This window comes from Prenolepis imparis, unplaced genomic scaffold (genome assembly GCF_030444845.1).
Source record: "Prenolepis imparis isolate NDT839.2.m4 unplaced genomic scaffold, iyPreImpa1.0 SCAF_4, whole genome shotgun sequence".
Taxonomy (NCBI): domain Eukaryota; kingdom Metazoa; phylum Arthropoda; class Insecta; order Hymenoptera; family Formicidae; genus Prenolepis; species Prenolepis imparis.
In genome coordinates, this window is record NW_028141162.1 from 14,497,268 (window position 1) to 14,520,788 (window position 23,521).

A 23,521-nucleotide genomic window follows, 5' to 3' on the forward strand; every position below is an offset into this window, starting at 1 on the left:
TGCAACGGTCTGAAAATTAGGTACAGATGTATATACATGTAGTAGACTTCCTTTTTTATGCGCGCGCATCTCGTGGACAGGATGGATACTCAAGCATGTTACTGCGCATGTCCTATTTTTATATCCAAATTTCAAAATAGAAAAATATAGTTCTATTGTACAAACCAATGAATAAGACAGAATTAAATACAATAAATAATAGAAAATTATGCTTGAATCAAACCTATGTGTTTAAATACATTTCTATATTATTATTAATCATAAACATTGAATTTAATAGTAGTTCTTCTAAATTGTTTAATAAATACAGCTTATGAAGATTTAGCTAGTTGAAATGTCGAGAATACATAAGATGATGTATATTTTATGCTGCGGATGCAAGGGAAAATTCTGCAGATTTTTCCAAGAAAACGGAAGTTAATTTTATTAATCCTGCAACATAGAACCATGTAATAAATCATACATATCCATTCTTTCTGTGATAAGCTCCAACAATTTATCATCAAATAATATCACAGTTATTAAAAACAATTGTGTATCTCTAATATCACAAATAATTAAAAACAATCATTTTTTCAGTCGATTATCAAATAGCAAATTTGATTGTACATATTAGTGTTTACTGATACTGATACAGAGACAAAGCCTCCTGTGCATTAATTTAGCCAAGTGTGTAAAAGCAAATACAAGTAATCATATATATCATATGTCCAACATGTATTCTGTGATAATTTGAATTAAACATTTGCTAACTAAATTACACTCTGTGCTATACATCTTATACTTATCTTATTACTTTGTTTATGTTAGTCTTTAGCATCTATTATGCTTACTAGTACATTCAATCAAATTTCCTACAAGATTAGATCATCATAATTCCATTAAAACAAAAGAAATGTAAATTAATATTTATATGCATAGTATCGATCGCCTTTCTTTTCACACAGATTCATTGACAAATTTTTATCACATTTCCCTAGCCACATTTTAATGGCATATAACAACGGGCTGTTTAATCGACACTAAAAAACCTAATTAAACTTTATTTTTACTCAAGCATTTAAATAAAAGCAATTAAAATAACTTTAATAATAATACTAGCAAGCTGTAAAAATAATATAAGATTAATAATAATTTTTAATCTTTAAAATAAATTGTCAAAGAATTTGTCGCAGAATAGTAATAGCAAAATATACTAGAACAATAAAAGGTAGTAAGGAATACTTTACAATTTAACATTAAATTACTTTATAAAGTAATATAAGTATTTATAAAGTATTATACTTTATAAAATATTAACATCTTTGGTCAAGTATTGCATACAATTGTATGTGACACAAACATCTCTAACTCGCACAACTTTCTCTTCGTTCTATTATATGTTGCATATAATAAAATAATTACTCATTAAGACCAATCAACAAAGTATAATACCTATAAACAAGGTTAATACACACACAATCAGAAATAATATATATATATTACTTGTAATAATTTTCTGTGTTCAACTTTTCATATTTATCAATAAAACTCTTATCTATTGCATATATAAAATAGAATTACAATAAAATAATTATTCTTAAACGAAGAAAAAATCAAGATTTTGAGTTTTGAGTGATTGCACTCTAATATTATATAGGAACTCATACTCTTCTGCTCTTATTAAATGTTAATTTGTAAAGTTAGCTGTAAATGCATTAAAATCGGGTCAAAAGCTTTCTTTAGCTTTTTCATTGTGTTAAATATGCAAATGGATGGACACACTATATGTAACAAATACATTATCGAATAGATAAATTGACAAATAAATTGTCGACTTACAAACATTAATCGACTATTATTCACTTGATAGTATAGTGTGATATACACTATTATATCAATATTTTTCTTTATACTACGTAATTTATTATTTTTCCTTGTTTTCTGCTTTTTTTCTTATGTATTATAACTTTTATGTCAAACAACGACAGGCCTTAATCTGTGCATCCAACCAAATTCACTATAATTAAACATGACACATTTCATACTTCATCGAAAAGATTATTACATATTATCGATTGTATAAGAACGCAATTAATAAGTTGTGCTTCTGTATGGATAACCATTTCCGTAGTTATCGCCGCCCCCGTAATTTTGAGGCATACTCCCCTGTCCATAGCTCCTCTGCGTGGTATATCCATATACCGTGCTTTGCTGACCCAAAGAAGAACTTTGTTTCATACTGCTATAATTATTATAATCCGACCCTGTATAAACAGTCGAAGAAGATTGATAAGAACTTCCGCCGCGAGAAGAACCTCTTCCTCTTGTTGAAGTACCTCCTCTTCCTCTACCATCGTTATTTCCTCTGCGACCCCTTTCAGTCCCATTACCAGCAGAGGTGCCGAAACGTTTTGCACCTTATAATAATGTAGATATGAAATGTAAGAAATTGATGGTGAATATACATCAATATACAATTGAATTTCTCTATTTTAGATTTTTCCTTCAATTCTTCAGTTTTTTTTCAGTCTCTTCTAATTCTAATAGTACTTAGAACAAAATATATAATAAATATGTACGAAATATATATATGAATGAGAAAGATAAAAGAAACTATGCGTAATTTCATGTAGTGACGTGACAAAAATGCGAGTAGTGAGAAAATTAATTTAAAATGTTTTTTTTTTAGGATAGAGAAATTCAATTTTATTACAGAAACATACCTCTGCTGCTGAAATTTCCAGCCTTGGCCATTTCTGCCATTTCACTGAGACGTGGATTGACATTCTGCCCGGCTTCTCGTAATACCTCTATCAAATCTCCAGCGTGCTTCATATTGTGGCTCGTGAAAAAAGCGTACGCCGTTCCGGTTTGTCGTCTACGTCCGGTTCGACCGATTCTATGTATGTAGTCTTCCGATGAAGATGGATAATCGAAATTTATCACGTATTTCACATCATCCACGTCTGTGAAAATGTCATGGAAAATATCAGAATTGATGGTATAAATAAACAATGATTTTATATGATATATATAAATGTATATGTATAACTTATATCTTTCTCAGACAAAAAATATATTTTAATTCTTTGTCGATTAGAAAATAAATTTACATATTCTTTATTTAATTTTTATTACAAAAATATTATCAATTGTGCATAAAAGTTTATCTATTGTAGTGTTCATACACGTGAATAAATATTATTACTAAGTTGTTGGAAAGTGGAAAAAAAGAGATAATAATGTTTGTAATAAAAAATGTATTTTTACATGTGAAATAATTAAATGCTTATATTGAGATATATAAAAAGTATAATGTTATTTTAGTCAAATATTGATATTAATTTTTTTGTTTAAGAATTTAGTCAATAAAATAGATTTGGCCACCTACCTTAAAAATTCCGATGCGAAATCAGCAAGAACGACCCTGTTTGTTTTTAAAGTGTGGGGCAATTCTGGTTGCTTTCTTATGGTAAAATATTGGTGGCCTAGAGATTAGACAGACACAGCGGTTGTGTCTGGTTTGGGATAGAGGCAGCAATTTAGGGTTTAAGCCTGAGTGCATTAGTTTTGATAGGCATTGTATGACAATTCTTTAAAGTTGGACAGTTAAGAGGCACTTGATGAATAATTTAGTAATTGCACTTTTCAAGTTATCACAATTATATAAATTGTGTTCATATATATTTAAAATCATTTTATGGTGTGCAAAAGAAAACCATTTGGTCTTGAATAATATTTAAACACAATACACATTTTGTGATCTGTCATATGTCACTTAATGTGTATTGAATGTCATGTGATGTATGTTATAGAATTTATTTCGCTATTCTGCAATAGTGAGAAAATTAAAATAGAAGTTAAATCATATATGAATCTATCCTTGGAAATTGTGATAAAATATAAGCAAAGGAAAATAAAATAGTCACTGTGTCTGCCCAATACTGGCAGTACACCGCGTTGAGTTAGGGTACTCTGTGCCTCTGAAAAAGAAAAGCAGACAGACTTAGTGGTAGCTTGTGTGCATTTTTTTAGAACCTTGTTCTTACATATATTATTATCGAAATTATTAAAACTCTTTCAACATTGAAGCTAATTATATATACAAATATATTATAAGTAGTTTACATTTTTATTTAAATATGAAGATGTAGAGAAAATATTTCTTAATTTTTAAACAATAAGAAAAATATAGATTTGTTAAAAAAATAATAATATTACAACATTAAAAAATAAAAATGAGTTTATATAAAAACAAGAAAAAAAAAAAAAGTTTATAAAAAGGAAGAGATTGTTTAATATATATATAATTTCAGAACAAAAAATTGCATGTAAAAAGACATATAAAACCATATAAAAAATGTTATAAATAATTATGGTTCTATGATACAATCGAAGTCAATAATAATAAAAAGTTCCAATGCATCACACACTGCTACATACACACAGCTGTCGGCTGGCCTCACTCTAACAACGCATCACCGGCTAATCCAATAAGTGTTGCCAATACCCAGTTTAACCGTAATTCCTCTAATATAACCTACACCAAAGCATAGCCGAATAAATAGAATTTTACTTACCCAAACCTCTAGCAGCTACATCGGTCGCAACTAATATCGGTGCTCTTCCACTGCGGAATTCTTGTAACACGTGATCTCTTTCCTGCTGATTTTTGTCACCGTGAATACTCACAGCTTGCCATCCTTCGCGTCTAATGTTTCTCGTGATATCGTCCACTTTACGTTTAGTCTCCACAAATATTATAGTTTTATTCTCTTTTTCAGTACCGATCTCTTGAAGCAGTCTATATAACTTCGAGTCTTTCTCATACTCGTGACAAACATCAATGATCTGAGTGATGTTGTGATTGGCCGATAGGGTCAAGGAGCCGATATTAAGATGAACATAGTCTGTCAAAAAATCCTCGGCAAGAGCACGAACTTCTTTAGGCCACGTCGCTGACCACATTAAAACTTGTCTGTCGGGACGTATCTGCTCAATTATTTTTCGTATCTGAGGTTCGAATCCCATGTCAAGCATACGATCTGCTTCATCGAGTACTAGATACGTACATCTGACAAATATAGTAAAATGATATTTAAATATAATTATATTTTTCTTATAATCAATCTATCAGAATATATAAATCAATGAAATTTAAAATTATACATACCTACGTAAATTTGTAGTCCCTCTTTCTAAGAAATCTATAAGTCTACCTGGAGTAGCAATGCATATTTCAATGCCTCTCTCCAAATCATGTGCTTGTGGTCCTTTTGGCGCACCACCAAAGATACATGTGTTTCTAACAGCTGCAGTCTCTCCAAAGCAATTAGCTACTTCTTGAATTTGTTGAGCTAATTCTCTAGTTGGAGCTAAGACCAAAACAATTGGACCATCTCCATTGCTTAAGCGTGGTTGATGTATGATATGCACAATTGCAGGTAAAATGTACTGAAAAAAAATTTTTAATATTCTACATACACACATATGTATATATATATTTTTTTATTTATTCAAATTATATAAAATTAATATCATGAAGCTATTTGCCATAAAGATATTTGTTATTAAATAAATGTAAGGTAACAATAAAATTGTTCTTTGCTAAGAAGATTTATTAGACAGATTTCAAATCGTTAGAAAACATATATTTTTTATTCTACTCACTCCAAGTGTCTTTCCGGAACCGGTTTGAGCAATTCCAACAAGATCTCTACCACTGAGAGCAATAGGCCATCCTTGTGCTTGAATTGGAGTAGGCTGTGAGTATCCTTGTCTACGAATACCCTCCATTACATAAGGCGGAAAATTTCCCTCCTCAAAGTATTGCACAGGATTAGGAACATTTTCGCCCTTTACAGTTATTTCTGCAGTCTCGCGAAATTGATTTACTTCTTCATTAGACCTAAATTTAAAATTAAATTCAACACATGCATACAGTGTGTATTTATTAAATAAATTATTTAAAATTAAAATATACCTATTTCTGACCGCAGGATGCTCTATATAAAAATCTTTGGGTAATGGTTCTAAAGTACGAAGATCCCAGTTCATTTTCTTTAAACCACCACCAGGTTGCTTTCCCTTTAATCCACCTCGTACATTATTAGCAGTTCCTCTGCCGAGTGTAGGAAATCTGCTGGCAATGTGCCCACGTCCATTATCACTGCCTCCTCTGGTAGTGCCACCACGACGGCCTCTACTTTGATCTCGGTCACGATTAAACCTAAACATATATATGCTTTTAGAAAACTATTTTTGATAAAAATACAATCTACATATTATGTAATAAAATTTATTCAATAAATCATAGGTTTCTTTAACTAAATTTGAATAAAGTTGATAAAAATTTCAGTCTATCAGTATAAGCTCCAGTTTTTCAAACTATCTTAGCGTCAAGCATAGACAACACTTTGAACATGATTTACATAATAAATATAATTTCCATGTGTGCCTTATTTTTTATTATAGACTAAATTAGAGTCTGTATTAAAATATGTGGCATAAAAATATCTGATTATGTACAAACTATTGAAAAGTAAATCAACTGAGACTGATCCATAAAATATTAAAGAAAAAATCTGCAGATCATTTTATCAAGAGGAATTTCCATTGTCATAAAAAACAATGTAATTTTAATTACTCTATCCTTTTTTATAGATAGGATAGTCCATTTTACATTTTCGAAGAGTCATCGGTCTCTCGATGGAAATAAAATCAAACGTGCGTTTTTCTGCAAGCGAATCGTGAAAATTCAACGAAGAGAATAATTCGGTCTGTGTCGCGATCGGACAAGCAAGAAAATATCATTTCCGAACGGTCGAAATATCGGACACGAGCTTCTGTTATCGATTAACGTTTCGCAACGAGAGCCACATAACAGCAATATTTCTCTGCGAAGAATTTCGCGGGTGTCCCAGAAGACGGCCGATTTTCGAGAGCGATCATTCTGCCTTTCGTACGACATCGTCATTGCGTACTTACATCGAAAGGAGCGAATATCTTCTTACGAATAGAGGACGATTCCACGAGAGATTCCAGTGGAACCTGGCTCAACTCGGGTATGTATCTACGGCGGATCTCGAATCGTTCGTAAGATCGTGCTCTCGAGGACGAGATCTCCCGGATGGATCTCGGCGAAATTCGGTCGAAAATTGAAAGCCGACCAATTTTACACGCCAAAAAGACTCGATCTAGTACACGTTTTGTCCGCCCGCCACCGGCAAATCGACGGATCGAAATTAACGGGCGAACTTCCGCAAGTAGTTCCGTGTAAACCGTTTCCATGGCGACCGCGGCGGAGTGATACACGGACGCTTTCTCTTCCTCCCCCACCACCAACCGCTGCGGGTCATCCATTTCCGGCCGAAATCCATATTCGCGATGATGTGCGAAGATTGGCGATGACGCCCGAACCTGTCAGATGACACATGACGCGACAGTAGCGTCGCAGCATCTGTCCGAGCCGGTAAATCTGACGAAATGATCGGATCGGAGCAAGAAAATTAGTATTGAAATGTAAAAATTAAATGAGAATTTTTTAAAATTCTTCTCATTTACATTTTGATATAAATGCGTACGTAGAACGGCGATTTGACAGTTCGATCTTAATGGTACGTGCATGTAAAAAAAAAAAAAAAATAAAAATAACCTTGACGAGATAACCTTTTATGTCGCAAATAAGAATCTCAGTTTAGCGAAATTATATTATATTATCCCGGCTTTAAATGCCAGGAACGCATCGGGAATTCGATTATTGCTATAAAATTATTCGCACATACATATATATCTATAAATATTGCCACTGTTTTTTTTCTATCTTTATCTCTGTTACATGATAGGTGACGTGTTGATGCTGATTACGGGGCAAAGTCGAACGAGCGAGAGTCCGTAATAAGCATGCCTTTATAATTGCATCGTGCTGGAAGCTTGAAGAATTAATTACACGGAATCACATGGTCCAGATCGCCTTCCCGGAGCTGAACCGATGCGAGGCCGCTAATCGCTGACGCCATGAACGGAAGAATGATAAGATTATCCAAGTGTAGGTTCCTCCACGTGTGCATCATTATTTATTGAAGTAAAGATATTCTTCTCTAAAATAAAAATCGCGTGGATCAGCGAGGGCTCGACGATGACGGAGCACGAGCAAAATGCGATGTTCGTGCGGGTGATGTCGGCATTCTTTTACGGACTGTCGTCGTTCATGATAACCGTTGTCAACAAGACTGTGCTCACGTCATTCGCCTTCCCGTCCTTCCAAGTGCTGGGGATCGGCCAGATGTTGGCGACGATACTGGTGTTGTTCGTCGCCAAGAAACTACGTTACGTCGATTATCCTAATCTGGAGGTGACGACGTTCACCAAGATATGGCCCTTGCCGTTGATATACCTTGGCAACATGATATTCGGACTAGGCGGTACCAAGCAGCTCAGCTTACCGATGTTCACCGCTCTGAGGAGATTCAGTATCCTCATGACGATGATAGCCGAGTACTATATTCTGGGCATTAAAGCACGTCTGTCCATTCAGTTGAGCGTTTACACCATGATTCTAGGAGCGGTGGTAGCCGCTTTAAACGATCTCGCCTTCAATCTCGAGGGCTATATTTTTATCCTGTTGAACGATTTCTTCACTGCCGCTAACGGTGTTTACATGAAAAAGAAGTTAGACTCTAAGGAATTAGGAAAGTACGGACTGATGTATTATAATTCTCTGTTCATGCTGGGTCCAACGATCCTGTTGGCCTGGTGGATGGGTGATATAGCCTTAACGTTAGAGTTTCCCGATTGGTCGAATCCATTATTTATTTTGCAATTTACGTTATCCTGCATAATGGGCTTTATATTGTTGTATAGCATGCTCCTATGTACACTGTATAACTCTGCATTGACCACTACTATAATCGGATGCTTGAAGAACATATGTGTGACGTATCTTGGTATGGTCATTGGTGGAGATTATATATTTTCGTGGCTGAACTTTGTAGGATTGAATTTAAGTGTGATAGGTAGTTTAGTATATACTTGGGTAACGTTTCGTAAAAGAGAAACTTTGCAGCCAAAGTATACTCTGTTGACTGAATCTCAGACCAGTAAGATACAGGCTGTATGATTGTAAATTTTCATTTTATGGATGCCTAACATGTACAATACGGGAAAGTTATTATCTTCAAGAAGCATGTAATAGCTAGCGATCTTTGTTTAGATACAAGAAAAATTAGTAATATATGCATTTTTTTCATTCTCTAAGCAGAGATCAAGATAATGACCAATTATATTAATAGCCATAATTTTATAAATGTCTCTGTTCCTTATGTATGTGTCAGAAAGCGCTTTTTAACTTTGGACGAAGTTACGGAGCGATACGATAAATAATATCGCCGATAACCTGACTGTAATATGTACCAAAGTAAAAAAAAGTATTGTTACCAGATAAGTATTGATATTAGCTAATATAATATAGGAAAAACAGGTCAATTAAGGATACAGAGCATCGCCATAATAAAGTTAGTTGTAATCTGTATGTATAATCTGTACATATATAAAACACAGCTATTCTAATGGAAATAAATTTTATCTATTGACGAGAAACTGACGCAGATCAAACTTCACTCTTTCCTCGCTCGGTTTCAGGCCGTTTCGCGACCGCCTCGACACGCGAGACATTTCTGGAGGATTATGCCAAGCACCACGTATCCCTATCCCCCCTGCAACGTGTGCTTCTCACGGCGGGCTCGGCGGCGATATCTTTGGCGAATCCGTTTCGAGGTGACATGATAGCGTGTCTCGGGGAAACTACCGGTACAAACGCCCTCGTGCACTGTCATCGACAGATGAAGGATACCGCTGAGGGTCAACGTATACTCGCGCAAAAGCCACGCGTAAACACGTCCACCGTCGATCTCTCTTATCTCAGAGACCTGCCACCAGGAACCGTAGGCAGAACGTATCGCGATTTTTTGGACAACAACGTAAGGATATGAATTTCTTTTTTTTTTTCGTTTGAGAAAAGAAAAAAATGACGGGCTCTAACAACAGCTCTTTCCTGAACGGGCAAATTTTGCATGCAGAATGTATCTCCCGACGATAGAACGATGGTACAATTCGTCGAGGACATCGAGCTGGCCTATGTGATGCAACGGTATCGAGAGGTGCACGATATCTTTCACGCTATGCTTTTAATGCCGACGACGATGCTGGGAGAGGTATCGGTTAAATGGATAGAGGCTCTACAGACGCGTCTGCCGATGTGCATAAACGGTGCGATATTCGGAGCTAGTCGGCTACGTTCTAGGTAAATTAACATGCTTGATGAATGCTCTGTATGTTACAGCTTATGGTTATCGCGTTATTTTAATTGTAACATTTCAGACAAAGACAATTGTACTTAGATTATCACCTTCCATGGTCTATAAATACGGGATTGAACGCAAAGTTCTTGTTAGGGATTTATTACGAGGAGCGTTGGGAACAATCTCTCGAGGATTTTCACAGAGAGATGAATATCACACGTCTCGTATGATGATAATTAAGTCAATCGAGAAACGAAATTGTTAATAATTGCTAATAATCACTGTAAATAATTTGTCAATTATCATTTAGTTGTTTGTGATAAAACGAAAAATAAAATTCTGGTAAACGTTCATCTCCTTACAGCTTTAATTTCGCCAAACCTCTCAGCTTTAAAAAAGTGTGCTTTATAATATTTTGTCTAGATTTGTCGAATAATCATCGGATCAGTTTTGAAAGCAACACACATTATTGATATTACAAATTTGATTTAATTAAACGTTACATCTGTTTTATAAACATATATAATCTAAAATTGTACGTTTACCATAATCGTTATTATCGTCGTTGTTCCAATTAGCATAATTGTGATTCTCATCTTTTGCTCTTTTGCTCCTTTTTTTCATTGTTTTCTTAGTACTAATTGCGTTATATACACAGGGTATATCTTAAAATGGAAGATGATCTTTAGAGACATCATTATATCTATTGAATAAAAAATATGCGAATATATCTTCTGAGAACCCTTCATGTTCTTTCTGAATTATAATTATTTTTGGCACAAAAAATTTGGTTTAAATATATCTTCTTAAAATGGAAAAGTTAATAACGCGATCCGTATAAAGAACGCATGCGTTTTAAGATACATCCCGTGAATTATTATGTTTTTGAATAAAAACGATTGAATAAAATCTTAGCTCTTAAGATATATATACGTATATGTATATATATTTATATATATATGTAAGAAAGGATATATTTATATGAAGAGTATTTCTATTTAAAAATTTTGCGCCATTGCGAAATTTGATTGAAGATTAAACGATCCGTCTTCCCCCTAAGATAGATAAGCTGAATCGATCAATACGAGTATATTATGATATTATTTCGTAAAATAAGTACATATAAATAGATGAGCAAAACTGATTGTCATTATTCGACGTAATTGAGTATTACGTTCGTTTTATGCCGATCTCATTAATATTGTTTTGCTTCGACTACATGCAACGAATTCTATATGACAATATAAAGTATACCCAGCTGTGACAAAATACGACTAAGCCTTGCGCAAAATCTGCACCAAAATTACGACGAACTTTGCTACAAATCTTGTCCGTAATCGTGATTTTTCTACGATTGGGTAATATATAGATATAGAAAAAATGGAACAATTTTTTTTCTCTTAAGAGTAAAAACGATAATGATTATCACATATATATAAGCGTAGGAAAGAGAGATATGTGTAAAGTAATAAATTAGTAAATAGATGAATATTCGCGCGCGAAATCACGTATTTCTCTCGAATACTGATTGATTACGGAGAAATAATCAATGACAGATACTATCTTCAAAGATTATTCCTCGATTATGCATAGAATTTTGTACGAGAAACCTGCGATTATCCGCCGCATTTAAGTTTTATCGTTATGTTATTAACCCTACACTTATTTAATCAAAATTAGATAAATCTAGTTGAGCAGTAATATTTTAGTGGCCAGAGAGCATCCCATACCTTGTGATGTGTTTAGGCATTCGACGACTCTTCGACTCGATGTATCAGGTTGATGTATCGGCAATTGAAAAGTTCAAGCCACACATGCAAAAGCGATCAAGAAAGCAATCATCAGGATGCTTCTCAGCTGATTGTAATCGATTTGGTCCGCGCCGCTGCTGTTGCTGATGAGCATGGATCGTTTTCCGTTTACGCTCTCGCAGAAATGCGTTCGCACACTTTTGCGCACAAAGTTAATCCAGAGTCAACTTGTTGAGGTAGCAGTGAATCTCCTGGAAACTCGGCCGGTCCTCCGCGCGTTTGCACCAACATCGCAGCATCAGCCGGTACAAGTCGTCCGAGCAAAATACTGGCTGCTCGAGGATCCGCGGACATTTCCTTTTACCGCCGCTGTCCAATGAATGATGATACCATAGGCCACAGTTCTCCAACACTTGTTCCGAGGTCAGGTCGGCGTAGGGTACATCTTCGCAGCGCGTCAAAACTTCCCAAATTGTCACGCCGTACGACCAAACGTCACATTGGCAACTTCGTTTTCCCTTTGTACATATAGATAGACGGGGAAAAATTATTCTTTTATATACTGATTTAAATATTACGAAATTTTTGCAGATAAGTAGTCAAATATTTTTCAAAACAACACTGCTCATTCTAATTATATAAAACAATTACCGATAAGACAGCTTCCCATGCCATCCAACGTAACGGTATCTTGGAATAACATTCATCAACGTAATATTCATTGTCGTATTTACTGCAATACATGGCTTGGTCGGACACTTTGATCAGTAGATCTTTACAGACTATGCAATTCCTGCAAGACAAATCATATTGATATATATGCAATACACGTACGTGAATTTATTACAACATTTACATTTATTTATAGTGAATATATAAATTTATTATATAGTGAATATGTTGTTACCTAGCTGCTAAATCGCAATGCGGTACGTTCAAACTCTCGAGATACTTCATACCCGAAGCGATTTGCGTGATGAGATTTAAGGAGCACTCGTAACTGCGGAATTCATTATCGCATAAGAGTCTGATAGAGAAAATAGATTCGAAACCTTTAATCGAATACGATATCTTACCTCGTCGGCGCGTCGCGATCACGATTTTTTAGAAAACCAGATAGATCTCCGAGTTCTCCGTATTCGAAGATGGCACTAAAAGGTTCCTCCTCGACGATCGCGATTATTCTGGCGATGTTGACGTCGCGAATTTCAGCCAGGATGCGCATGTCGTTCATAAAGTCCTTCCTAAATCGATTTCCGTGTAAATTCAAATTTTGCAGAAGTTCATTAAATAAAACAATGCTTTACCTTAGAGCGTCGACGACACCGCGCCATAAAGACCGGACTATCACTACTTGACGATTTTGAAGGATACCTAAGTCCGGATTTTGTATGCCTTTTGCTTCGCACAGATGAATCTAATCAAATATATATATATATATATAACATTTTAAAAATTTTCAACAAAAAATATACCTATATTTATTTTTTTTATTGTATATATGTTGTAATAAATATATATTATTATAAATATAAATTAAATATATATAATATATAAATATATATGTGCATATATAATTTTTTGTATTGAAAATTTTAAAAAAGTTAAATAGCAAAGAGGTTTACGAGACAATTAAAAAACACCTGAATAAGCATATACACGGATGAAACTCACCAAACCAAAGTTTCCCTCGCCGAGTTTATCGAGAATTCTTAATCTATGTCGAGAGATACGTGGAACATCATAAATTCCGCGTTGGTAGGATACGACCGAATCCCGAATGAGCAGCGGTGTGAAAAGACTTACAGTTGGATGCTGATCGCGTCTTTTTATCTACAACATACCGTAATACTGTATCGAGTATTGCATTAACAATCACAAAATCGTTTAAATCACTGTTATGTCGAATATACTGCAAGCACATTCTTACCGTCAAGATGTCTGTAGCCGCGTAATAACTTTCGTATACCCTCTGACTGATTTTTCCCGTTTGCGAGGAATTCGGTTTTATTGTTGGAATTATGCATTCCACTCGTGTTTCATCATTGAAGTTTTCATTGTTTTTAATATCTAAAACACATGTGGGAGTCATGATAATGTTACGTAGAACAAGAGTACACGAGACGCTCGATTGAATGCGAGTCGTATTAATTATTCGATAATATACCTTATAATTATAATTTTGATTTTACTAATTAAGTGTAGTTATATTAATGGATATGAAATTAACTATGAGTAAATTAAATTCCATCAAAGCGTAGAAAAGTTGAAACAAATATAAATTATAGAATGACAAAGACGCGAGAATTAATTAACTATTATATTAATTAACTATTATATTCTAATTACAGGATAATTATTAGATTGTATGATTATATATACACATTCTATTACATCTTTTAGTTGATATAAAATAGACCGTTTCTTTTTCTTTTTCTGTATACAATTGGACACGATCAATATTAAAGCTAATTATTAATAATTTAATTAATTAAATTAATCATTATCATCAATATACAATCAATATACATACCAAACTGTTCTGTTTTATAATTGGACCTCGCTTCGCATTTCATATACTGCTCCGAGGATATTTTATCAATTTTTTCATAAGCATTACGCTGCCCATTCGCACCGACATCGCCGAACTTGTAATCGTTGTTCGAGACAATCTTGCTCTTCAACGACAATCTCGACTGCGATAAATTGTTGACCACGATCGGTGTCGGTAATTTGATATCCTTCGTATTGATCGTGATACCCGACGCCGGCGAGCTGCACAGTAACGCGGTGTGTTTTTGCAGCAGAGCCACTTTGTTGCGACCCCTCTGCTTCATCAAGAAGATTGTGCAACTCGAGAGAAAGACGAGCATGGTTAATGCTGCGCTGATCAATCCGATGTACGTTGGCGAATTGTTCACGGGAAAGGCGTCCGGTGTCAGATTCGACTCGTTCAACACCGATGTTGTCCGGTTCGATTCAGTTTTCCCCGTTATTGTACGTCCGTGTACAATATTAATCCCTCCCTCGTCGCTAGCTGCACCTCTGATTTTGTTCTCAATTTGAGTCTCGTCGTTTTCGTCCTTATTCTGTTTGTCCTCAATCTGCTTTATCTTCGTAATCTGGTCCTCGTTGGTCGCTTGAGATATGTTTTCATTGTTGTTCGAATATATCCATAATAATCGTTCTAATGTTCTGTCAGTGATGTTCTTTGTGTCTGGAACTGAATTATATTCAAGATGATATTTGAATAATTATTTTAGTTTTTACGAATATGTATATATGAATGGTGAAGCTAGAGAGATTACCTGTGTCGAATGTGATTTCGCTCAGCAATAACCATTTCGATCTAAGTTTTAATTCTATCTTGACAAATTTACCGATTCTCGATTGCAAGGAAATAGATATCGAGACGCTGCTTCTGCTTCCGCCACTTTTCTCGTTGCTGCTGTTGAGGTTCGTCTTAGAGCCATTAAAGATTTGAAATATTTCCGGTGTCGCGTGATAATCCTTGCCATCCGATGAAAACCGGAAACTTGCCATCGAGAACATCTAAAAATTCTTGATGTTACAATAAGTTTAGAATAAATTTCTCAATAGAGCCTATTTCTCGAATAATCGCGCACCTCAACACTTAAATCAGGCAAATCGGCCACATGAATCGTACAGTTTTTAAACTTCTGAAAAAATCGGAACTCAAAGAACAATTCTACATTGTCGCGATCGTGCCATCCGACCCAGTTGGTTATTCTATCGGATTCGAGGATCTCAATTTCGCTGCCGATTATGCCGTCTGTTAATTGTCCTAATCCATTCAACATTAAATTATCGATCTCGGTGCCATCGTACGATATATCCTCAATGTTACATCCGTTAGGCCCAATTTTATCAGCTTTAGGCATAGCATAATTAGCGATGTTTTCTGCACAAAGAACTTTTTTTCATTATATCTTCGCGTGTGTATAGCGAAAATTGAATTTATTTTTTGTTTTTGTTTTTTAAATATTATATTTTTTTAGATATATTATCTGTAAAAATTCAGCGCACGCGCGCTTTCATAACTTCATTGTATTTTCCATAATATAATAAATTATAAAATTTTATAAGATTTAAAAAGAGAAAAATGTACTCGATTAAAATTATACATTATATATTTTATACTAAAATATATTATATATTTATATAATAATTTATATAATAATATATTTATATAAATTATTTAAATAATATTAAAATATATTTATATAAAACATAATATATTAATATAATTATACATTAAAATATTATATATTTACGAGGATAGAATTCGAATATGCGGATGATAAATAAACTTAAAAGAATTGCATACTTACGGTTCCAGATGCAGCCATAAATCTCGACACGCATACACACGGTTCGCGGATGCTGACTGTAAGGAACAAATCTCACTCGACTTGCGACGAACGGTAGATCCAACTTCTGCTTCTCTACTAGATATGTATTGCTATTACCACGCAAAATCTGTGTAACATAATTCGAGATCTTAGTTATAAGTTTCGAGTCGATCTTTATCAATCATTTCGTTAGAATCAGACATACCTTGTTCCCTTTCAAATCTTTATACTGATGCCACTTTTCATGCCGCCAATATTCGAGAAAAAACGCCTCGGCGTATTCCTGACCCTGACCATTTCCGAATCGGCCTTGAGTCTCAGTCCACGTGATAAGATGATCTCTCGTCAAATCAATTTCCAGATATTCGCGTATAGCACTACTGATTTGAGCCTTTGGACACCAAGCACCACCGTTCTTCTCCTGCCGTATTCTACCAATATTTATAAATTATCAATTAGCTTTCATACGTAATTATTATGTATTATCGTTTTAATTTCTGTACCTTGCATTTTGAGGACCCACGGATTTCATCTCGTAACTGGATGATGCCGTGATCGCTTCATCCGGAATTCTTCCTTCTTCCATGCCAAGAGGAAGAATGCATTTTTCTAAAATCATTATTGTTATTATATCTTTGATATTTTATATTCATATAATTTTCAAGCAAGAAGCTAAATATCATCTATTTCGGTTTGTTTAATAAGTGCACAACATATAAAAATAAAATAAATATAAATAAATATATGGACAAGTAAATATAAAATATGTATATGTCTATTATATATTTTTTCATCTAGAATTGCATTTTTATTATTACCCATTGTCATTATTATTAATATAACTATTAATATTATTTGTTTGTAATTTATATATTATAATTAATCTTCAATAAATAAACAATAAGAGAACAAAAATTATTTTGATTTACTTCTTATAATAATTCTGAAAATTAATTAGGAAAAATAAATAATTTTATCAAAAGATATCACATAGATCTCGCGGCCTCTATATATATATATAAATATAGGTCACCGTACGAAAGGAATATTAATAATAAAATTATAGATCAATGAGCGATATATTTACCAAGAGCATTTCCGAAGGATCCCTTTGTACACCAGGTGAACAGCATTAGAATTTGTATCAAAAGATGTACTGGCTCCATGATATGTTACGATAGCGCAGAGCGTATCGACAGTCCGAACGCATTTACAAATCATAATATAGCTCGAGGAACTCTCTCATCGCGTTCTCCCCCGCGAATGTCGCGCGGTGTCGTCGTAAAAAATACAAAAAAAAGAAAGAGACGCAATTAACGAGACTACAATGTTCACAAGGATAATGCAGCTTTTCGCTCGCACAGGGTGGGGATGTTGATACTCGGCGTAGCTTGGCTCGGCTGTTGTCTCTGCGCAACAAGTATGGAACGATCAATATGCGTTATTTCGCGGGTGGGCGAAATTCCGCGTATTTCGCTAATCTTTTTTTTTCTCCCCTAAAAATCGGGCGAGAGTATTCTCTCTCGATTCTTCCAGAAGGAAGATCGAGTTTCCCGCACACTCATCGAGATTTTTAAGACTCTGATCCTGCGTATCCTCGATATTCTTACCAATGTTCCAAAGGAAAATCGCCGATCCTTGGAGACTGGTCTCATAATTTAAATGAAACACGTGCGTCGCGTTAATAATAAGCCTCTCTTCTCATCCTCGAGCTTTGGCGCTTCAACAGTTTTGCTCGGCTCTCATTTTTGCGTTTCTCTCATCATACGTGCAAGACGATGCTTTCACGATGCATTCCGATGGTCACGCACACTTTCGCAACATCCGCGCGAACAAAAGGCAGTTCGCGGCATTACAGCCACCACAATATCACGGAAGGAAGGACCTTATATGGGGATGATGTGTGATAACGCTGAGGGGTGTGACGTTTCGATAGCCAATGGCGATAGTAGCGGCGTTTCACTGCGCAAAATCATAAAATTCTCGGCAACCAAGATGCTTTTTCGCAATAAGGATATCGAGAATGCCCTTCAATAAACTTTAAATACATCAAATTTTTCCTGAAATCAGTTTTACTAATTTTATAAAAACTATACATTATATATAAATACAATATATGTATATAAATATAAAACTTGATATGAATATGTATATATATGAATATGAATATATATGAATATGTATATATACATAATCATAAATGTACATACATATTCATGTATATACATAATCATAAATGTACATACATATTCATGTATATACATAATCATAAATGTACATACATATTCATGTATATGCATATTCATATATGAGTATGTATATATATGAATATGAATATATATGAGTATGTATTATATATGAGTATGTATATATATATGAAAATGTATATATATGAATATGTATATATATGAATATGTATATATATGAATATGTATATATATGAATATGTATATATATGAATATGAATATGTATATATATGAATATGTATATATATATAAATATGTATATATATGAATGATATAATTAAGTAAATGAAAAAAATTATAAATTAAAAAAGGTACCTTAAAAAAGATCATTCAAGTATTCAAGTATTTTTTATTAGCACATCTGTTATGCCTGTGTAATATTTTTCCTATAATTCTCCTGTTTACTTATACTTTCTCGTTTTTGTGTAATAACGTCGTTTCTTGCACAATTGGTAGTATTTGTTTGCGTGTTACCTTTACATTTCCTTGTCTATACAAACAAAGATTATATTTCTCTTCTTGAATTTGTTTGACCAATTCTAGATTTAAGTTTGGTTGAGTAGAAGAAATCAATGCTTGAATTATCTATAAATAAATGCAATCAAATCAGGATACAAAAGGATATATGTATAAGAATATATGCTGAGATAAAGTTTGATAGGACAGCACTAAATAACTCACTTCATTTGCTATATATAATTGATTAGACAATGTAGAAAAGACTGCAATATCTCTAGATACATGTTCACTGCTCACATTTTGACCTATGAGAATAATGACATCGCAATTTCTATCATTACTAAACTTTTCAATTGTCTCTTTCGCGTTTTCTCGCATGAGGAAATTCTAAAATTAATTTCAACATATATTTATAAAAAATTAATGTTATAATTTTTTTAATTATTAATAAAAATTCTAAATAGCACACCTCTACTAAAAGAGAGAATCCGACGAGAGGTATACCGTTGGTTACTTTTAGATCCTTAATCATGAGTTCTTCAAGACTTAATTCACTAATATTTGTTTTTGCATTCATAATTTCATTAAATATTTCAGTTTTGTTGGATGTAAGTCCACCAAGTTTCTCAAGGGTATTTAATACATCGATATCGGTAGCAGTTGCTCGACCAGCTTCAACCGACATATTGTAGGTGTCGATTAATATTGGTCCTGAGAAATATATATTGCATATTATAATTATTAACAAAGCAATTTTGTGAAATATAATGCATACCTCGTAAAAGACTCGCGAGTTGTGCATCCAAAATGTTAGCATTTTTTTGTAGAAGATTACGTGCGACAAGAGTGGCACAGCTTCCAACAGTTTCTATGTTTAACGACTCGTTGGGCCATGACCAGGCTGGATCCAACGGTCGATGATCAATAATCGCTATAACTGAAGATTTCAATGCAACATCTTCATTCGCAAGAGTATGATGATCAACTAAAATTAGCTCCAGTTTCTTGTCAGCATCATTCTGTACATTTTGCAAATTGATCTGATCTCTGTCAAGAGTATATTCAAGTAACACAAAGATCATAATGCTTTTTAGAATCCAGAGACTCACCTAAAGGTTATCAAATTTAATGGGACGTTATGAGTTCTTAGACTGTAAACTACTTCAGTCTTAATGCGAAATTCCTTTTCCGGGATATTCATGACTGGTATTACAGCATGATCGCTCTGTCCATTCTTTCTGACATCAATGTATTCTAACAATCCCTGGATCAAAGCACATACAGCAGAGTCTAAATCGCATGTTTGATTTCCCATGACAACTCGAATTGTACGGTATAATGATAACTGCGACTGAAATATAATACAACAGATAAAAGCTGAATAAGAACGATAGTACAGAGGATCAAAATGATCTGAAAATGTATGCATAGCAATGAATAGCAAATTTTTACCAAAGCAGTTTTCGACGCGTTAAGAAAAGATTCCATAATTCCTTGCGATTGCATTATTTATATTAATTCCCTTCTCTTCTTTTATCTATTATGGATATATACAAAACTATACTTTTTATTATTTTAGTTTAAAGATTAAAAGTTTTCCTCCTTCTTGCTTATCTTTCAACATGCTATGCGCAAGTATCGTATTTAGGTTATTTGTTTGAAGGAGAATTGCACTTTCTGCACTGTAGTTCCTCTGTCTTTGTTCTGTCTAATCTTGAATACACAGATTTATAGACAAATTTCACTTTGAATGCAGGAAATGTATCAAAGCAGTCTTAGATTTAAAGCAGAGACATTTAATAATTTTGCTGTCACATTGTTTTTTCATTTAAAATCTCAAATAAACCTGACGCGTGATTTTGACAGAGAAAGAGAAAAAACCACGAGTGTAGAAAGTGTATGCAAGGACACTGTGTGCAAAATAGAATGGGATAAAAATTTATATGTTGAACTGATTAAACTGAAAGAGAATATTATCATTACGAGATATATATATATCATAGAAAATGCGCCTGATTGGAAACGTCATTCAAATGGCACAATCTTTTAAAACCTATCTTTTGAACTCTCTCAAGACTGCATCGAATAATAAGGTACATACAATACATCTTTTTCTGCAGGCTAAATGTTACTTCATTATTTTGATTATTCCCATAATTAATGAAATGATCTAAATATCTTTATTTTGAAAATGTGTAACTTACACATATTTACTATATCATTTTTTAATATTGACAATGTAGAATAATTTAAATATATACTTTGAAAAGTGCTTTTTTTGTTGTACTCGTTATCATTATTGCTATTAATTAAATATAATAATAGAACTGATTAATTTAAAAGATATTTATATCATTACAAAGTATTACAAATATTATTTAATTGCAAGAAAATATTTGTTCCAGGCTGGAGATCTAAAAATATCCAGATTTGTTCATACTTATAATAATAATTGTTTTGGCAAATATGCTATAGTCCGACCATGGTTGGTTTCTGAAAAGGTAGTTGTACCTGCATACATACCCCAGCCATCCTACAGTAAATCATCAATACCCGAAAGCGATGGACCAATAACACCTGAGATAAAGGATGAATCTCAAATAGAATGTATGAGGGAAAGTTGTAAACTTGCTAGTCACATCCTGCATCAAGTTGATGGGCTAATTAAGGTGAATTATTTCTTACACATCACACACACATATATATTATATAGACCATAGTTCAGATATAGATTCATATTACCACAAATCAACTTCAAATTAGTCAAAGGATTTATCTAGATGAAAAGAGATAGAGCAAAGGGGAATTTTATATCTGAAAGATATGCATAAACCTTGGATGTAAATTTTATGATTCAAAATAAGAATTTTATCTTTTTGTGAACTTTTGTTTTTGTAAAATTTATCATTGTTCATTTATCAGATTATAGAGCTATTGCTAATAATTATTGTTACATATATATCACAAATTAATAAATATCTTTGGAGCAATATTTTAAGAGTATAACAATTATACACAGATATCTTTCAATATCTCGATTTTCTGAAACATCCAAAAATTATTAGTAACTTTCATATGTACATTACTACATATTATAATAAACATAAGTGTAAAATGATATCGATATATGTTAGCCAGGCATTACGACTGATTTTCTTGACAAACAAGTACACGATATGATCATTGGCAATGGAGCTTATCCCAGTCCACTAAATTATCATGGTTTTCCCAAATCTATATGTACAAGTGTCAACAATGTCGCTTGCCATGGTATTCCAGACAGTAGGCCTTTACAAGAAGGTGATACACTCAATGTCGATGTAACAGTGAGTAGTTTTATCAATTATACTAAAATGTTTTATGAAATGTTTCTCTACTAATTTAGACATGCTTAAAATAATTTTAAAAAAGGCTATTTAAATTCTCGTTTAAATAGGTATATCTTAATGGCTATCATGGTGACTGCTCGGCTATGTTTCAAGTAGGTGAAGTCGATTTAAAAGGCAAACAGTTGATAACAATCACGGAATTGTGTTTAAAATCAGCCATTGAAATATGCAAGCCTAACCAACATTTTTGCAATATTGGTAATAATATTATATACATATATATATAATTAAGAATGTTTAAAAATTTTTCTCGCTAATGTTTATATGGTGCAATCACATTAATTTTCAACACTTTATAAAATTTTTCCATTTCTAGGTAATGTAATAGAAGATATAGCAAATAAACATAATTTGAATGTGATACCTACATTTGTGGGCCATGGTATTGGGACTTATTTTCATGGTGCTCCGGACATTTTCCATTTCGGTATACAATAAAAATTTTCACATTACTATTAATATAAATATTTGTTAATTGATTAAAATTACCTTATTCTCTTTTGCGTTTTTTCTGAGATACATCAATTTTAATTAAATCCATTAATACTATGTATTATATAAACATGTCAGATGGATTGACATCTACTTATTTCGTTTTACAGCAAATGATTATTCTGGGAGAATGAAACCAGGGATGACATTTACTATTGAACCAGTTTTGAGTCAAGGAATGACGCAGGTCGCAATTTTGGAAGATGGATGGACAGGTTGCACTGTTGATAATTCTAGAACAGCTCAAATTGAACATACAATTTTGATAACAGACGATGGATGTGAAGTATTAACTCTCTAAACCATAATTATTGTCACTATTATTTATATATGTATGTAAATAATACTTATTAAATATATTATTTCTATATATTTTTTAGTGTAAAACAATTGATTTACATTCAAAATAGCTTATTAATATTATCCTGCTATATTTTTTCCAATACACAAATAAAAACAAAATAAAACAAAAATGATTTATTATTGCTATAATGAAGTGTTCATTATTATTTGTTCTTATTCATATATAT

At 33.2% G+C, this 23,521-nt stretch overlaps 5 protein-coding genes across 5 annotated transcripts; 2 read left to right on the forward strand and 3 right to left on the reverse strand.

The window, feature by feature from the left end:
• Positions 1–413: 413 nt before the first annotated feature.
• LOC145935675 (uncharacterized) lies at positions 414–7,242 on the reverse strand. The gene is made up of 7 exons (XM_083037194.1): positions 6,970–7,242; positions 5,966–6,211; positions 5,653–5,890; positions 5,156–5,436; positions 4,563–5,056; positions 2,706–2,948; positions 414–2,399 (listed from the first exon to the last, which is right to left on the reverse strand). Coding segments are annotated over exons 1-7 (1,830 nt in total). The 5' UTR covers positions 6,972–7,242; the 3' UTR covers positions 414–2,073.
• A 161-nt stretch (positions 7,243–7,403) lies between these two features.
• On the forward strand, positions 7,404–10,631 carry LOC145935196 (solute carrier family 35 member D2-like protein). The gene is made up of 6 exons (XM_083036314.1): positions 7,404–7,598; positions 7,827–9,098; positions 9,194–9,208; positions 9,577–9,959; positions 10,059–10,282; positions 10,360–10,631. The coding sequence occupies exons 2-6, from the start codon at positions 8,120–8,122 to the stop codon at positions 10,508–10,510; spliced, it is 1,752 nt and encodes a 583-aa protein (XP_082892440.1). The 5' UTR covers positions 7,404–7,598; positions 7,827–8,119; the 3' UTR covers positions 10,511–10,631.
• Positions 10,632–10,734: 103 nt separating this feature from the next.
• LOC145935674 (discoidin domain-containing receptor 2) lies at positions 10,735–18,420 on the reverse strand. Its single transcript, XM_083037193.1, has 14 exons — positions 17,492–18,420; positions 16,908–17,013; positions 16,610–16,835; positions 16,384–16,531; positions 15,658–15,953; positions 15,340–15,583; positions 14,565–15,254; positions 13,962–14,101; positions 13,706–13,864; positions 13,339–13,448; positions 13,108–13,275; positions 12,939–13,031; positions 12,683–12,824; positions 10,735–12,549 (listed from the first exon to the last, which is right to left on the reverse strand). The coding sequence occupies exons 1-14, from the start codon at positions 17,568–17,570 to the stop codon at positions 12,244–12,246; spliced, it is 2,907 nt and encodes a 968-aa protein (XP_082893319.1). The 5' UTR covers positions 17,571–18,420; the 3' UTR covers positions 10,735–12,243.
• On the reverse strand, positions 18,330–20,753 carry LOC145935676 (exopolyphosphatase PRUNE1-like). Its single transcript, XM_083037195.1, has 7 exons — positions 20,563–20,753; positions 20,220–20,461; positions 19,886–20,157; positions 19,580–19,821; positions 19,333–19,497; positions 18,967–19,236; positions 18,330–18,464 (listed from the first exon to the last, which is right to left on the reverse strand). Exons 1-6 carry the CDS (start codon positions 20,614–20,616, stop codon positions 19,057–19,059), a joined length of 1,155 nt encoding a protein of 384 aa, XP_082893321.1. The 5' UTR covers positions 20,617–20,753; the 3' UTR covers positions 18,330–18,464; positions 18,967–19,056.
• A 123-nt stretch (positions 20,754–20,876) lies between these two features.
• Positions 20,877–23,408, forward strand: LOC145935677 (methionine aminopeptidase 1D, mitochondrial). The gene is made up of 6 exons (XM_083037196.1): positions 20,877–21,203; positions 21,516–21,779; positions 22,245–22,436; positions 22,547–22,697; positions 22,816–22,926; positions 23,102–23,408. Exons 1-6 carry the CDS (start codon positions 21,117–21,119, stop codon positions 23,290–23,292), a joined length of 996 nt encoding a protein of 331 aa, XP_082893322.1. The 5' UTR covers positions 20,877–21,116; the 3' UTR covers positions 23,293–23,408.
• The last annotated feature ends 113 nt before the right edge of the window (positions 23,409–23,521 follow it).

What these genes read in the sequence shown, in the direction of transcription:
- LOC145935196 (XM_083036314.1), top strand. Translation starts at nt 8,120, where the DNA reads ATGACGGAGCACGAGCAAAATGCGATGTTCGTGCGGGTGATGTCGGCA. An exon ending in GCGATTTTTTGGACAACAAC is followed by an intron (nt 9,960 to 10,058) that starts GTAAGGATATGA and finishes TTTTGCATGCAG; the next exon opens with AATGTATCTCCCGACGATAG. An exon ending in GCTAGTCGGCTACGTTCTAG is followed by an intron (nt 10,283 to 10,359) that starts GTAAATTAACAT and finishes GTAACATTTCAG; the next exon opens with ACAAAGACAATTGTACTTAG.
- LOC145935677 (XM_083037196.1), top strand. Translation starts at nt 21,117, where the DNA reads ATGCGCCTGATTGGAAACGTCATTCAAATGGCACAATCTTTTAAAACC. An exon ending in AAGTTGATGGGCTAATTAAG is followed by an intron (nt 21,780 to 22,244) that starts GTGAATTATTTC and finishes GATATATGTTAG; the next exon opens with CCAGGCATTACGACTGATTT. An exon ending in CACTCAATGTCGATGTAACA is followed by an intron (nt 22,437 to 22,546) that starts GTGAGTAGTTTT and finishes TCGTTTAAATAG; the next exon opens with GTATATCTTAATGGCTATCA.
- LOC145935676 (XM_083037195.1), bottom strand. Translation starts at nt 20,616, where the DNA reads ATGCAATCGCAAGGAATTATGGAATCTTTTCTTAACGCGTCGAAAACT. An exon ending in GATTCTCTCTTTTAGTAGAG is followed by an intron (nt 19,498 to 19,579) that starts GTGTGCTATTTA and finishes AATTAATTTTAG; the next exon opens with AATTTCCTCATGCGAGAAAA. An exon ending in AATTATATATAGCAAATGAA is followed by an intron (nt 19,237 to 19,332) that starts GTGAGTTATTTA and finishes ATTTATTTATAG; the next exon opens with ATAATTCAAGCATTGATTTC.
- LOC145935674 (XM_083037193.1), bottom strand. Translation starts at nt 17,570, where the DNA reads ATGGAGCCAGTACATCTTTTGATACAAATTCTAATGCTGTTCACCTGG. An exon ending in TTATGGCTGCATCTGGAACC is followed by an intron (nt 15,954 to 16,383) that starts GTAAGTATGCAA and finishes TTCTTTGTGCAG; the next exon opens with AAAACATCGCTAATTATGCT. An exon ending in GATCGCGACGCGCCGACGAG is followed by an intron (nt 13,032 to 13,107) that starts GTAAGATATCGT and finishes TGAATTCCGCAG; the next exon opens with TTACGAGTGCTCCTTAAATC.
- LOC145935675 (XM_083037194.1), bottom strand. An exon ending in GGGACTACAAATTTACGTAG is followed by an intron (nt 5,057 to 5,155) that starts GTATGTATAATT and finishes TATATTTGTCAG; the next exon opens with ATGTACGTATCTAGTACTCG. An exon ending in TGGAAATTTCAGCAGCAGAG is followed by an intron (nt 2,400 to 2,705) that starts GTATGTTTCTGT and finishes CATTATTATAAG; the next exon opens with GTGCAAAACGTTTCGGCACC.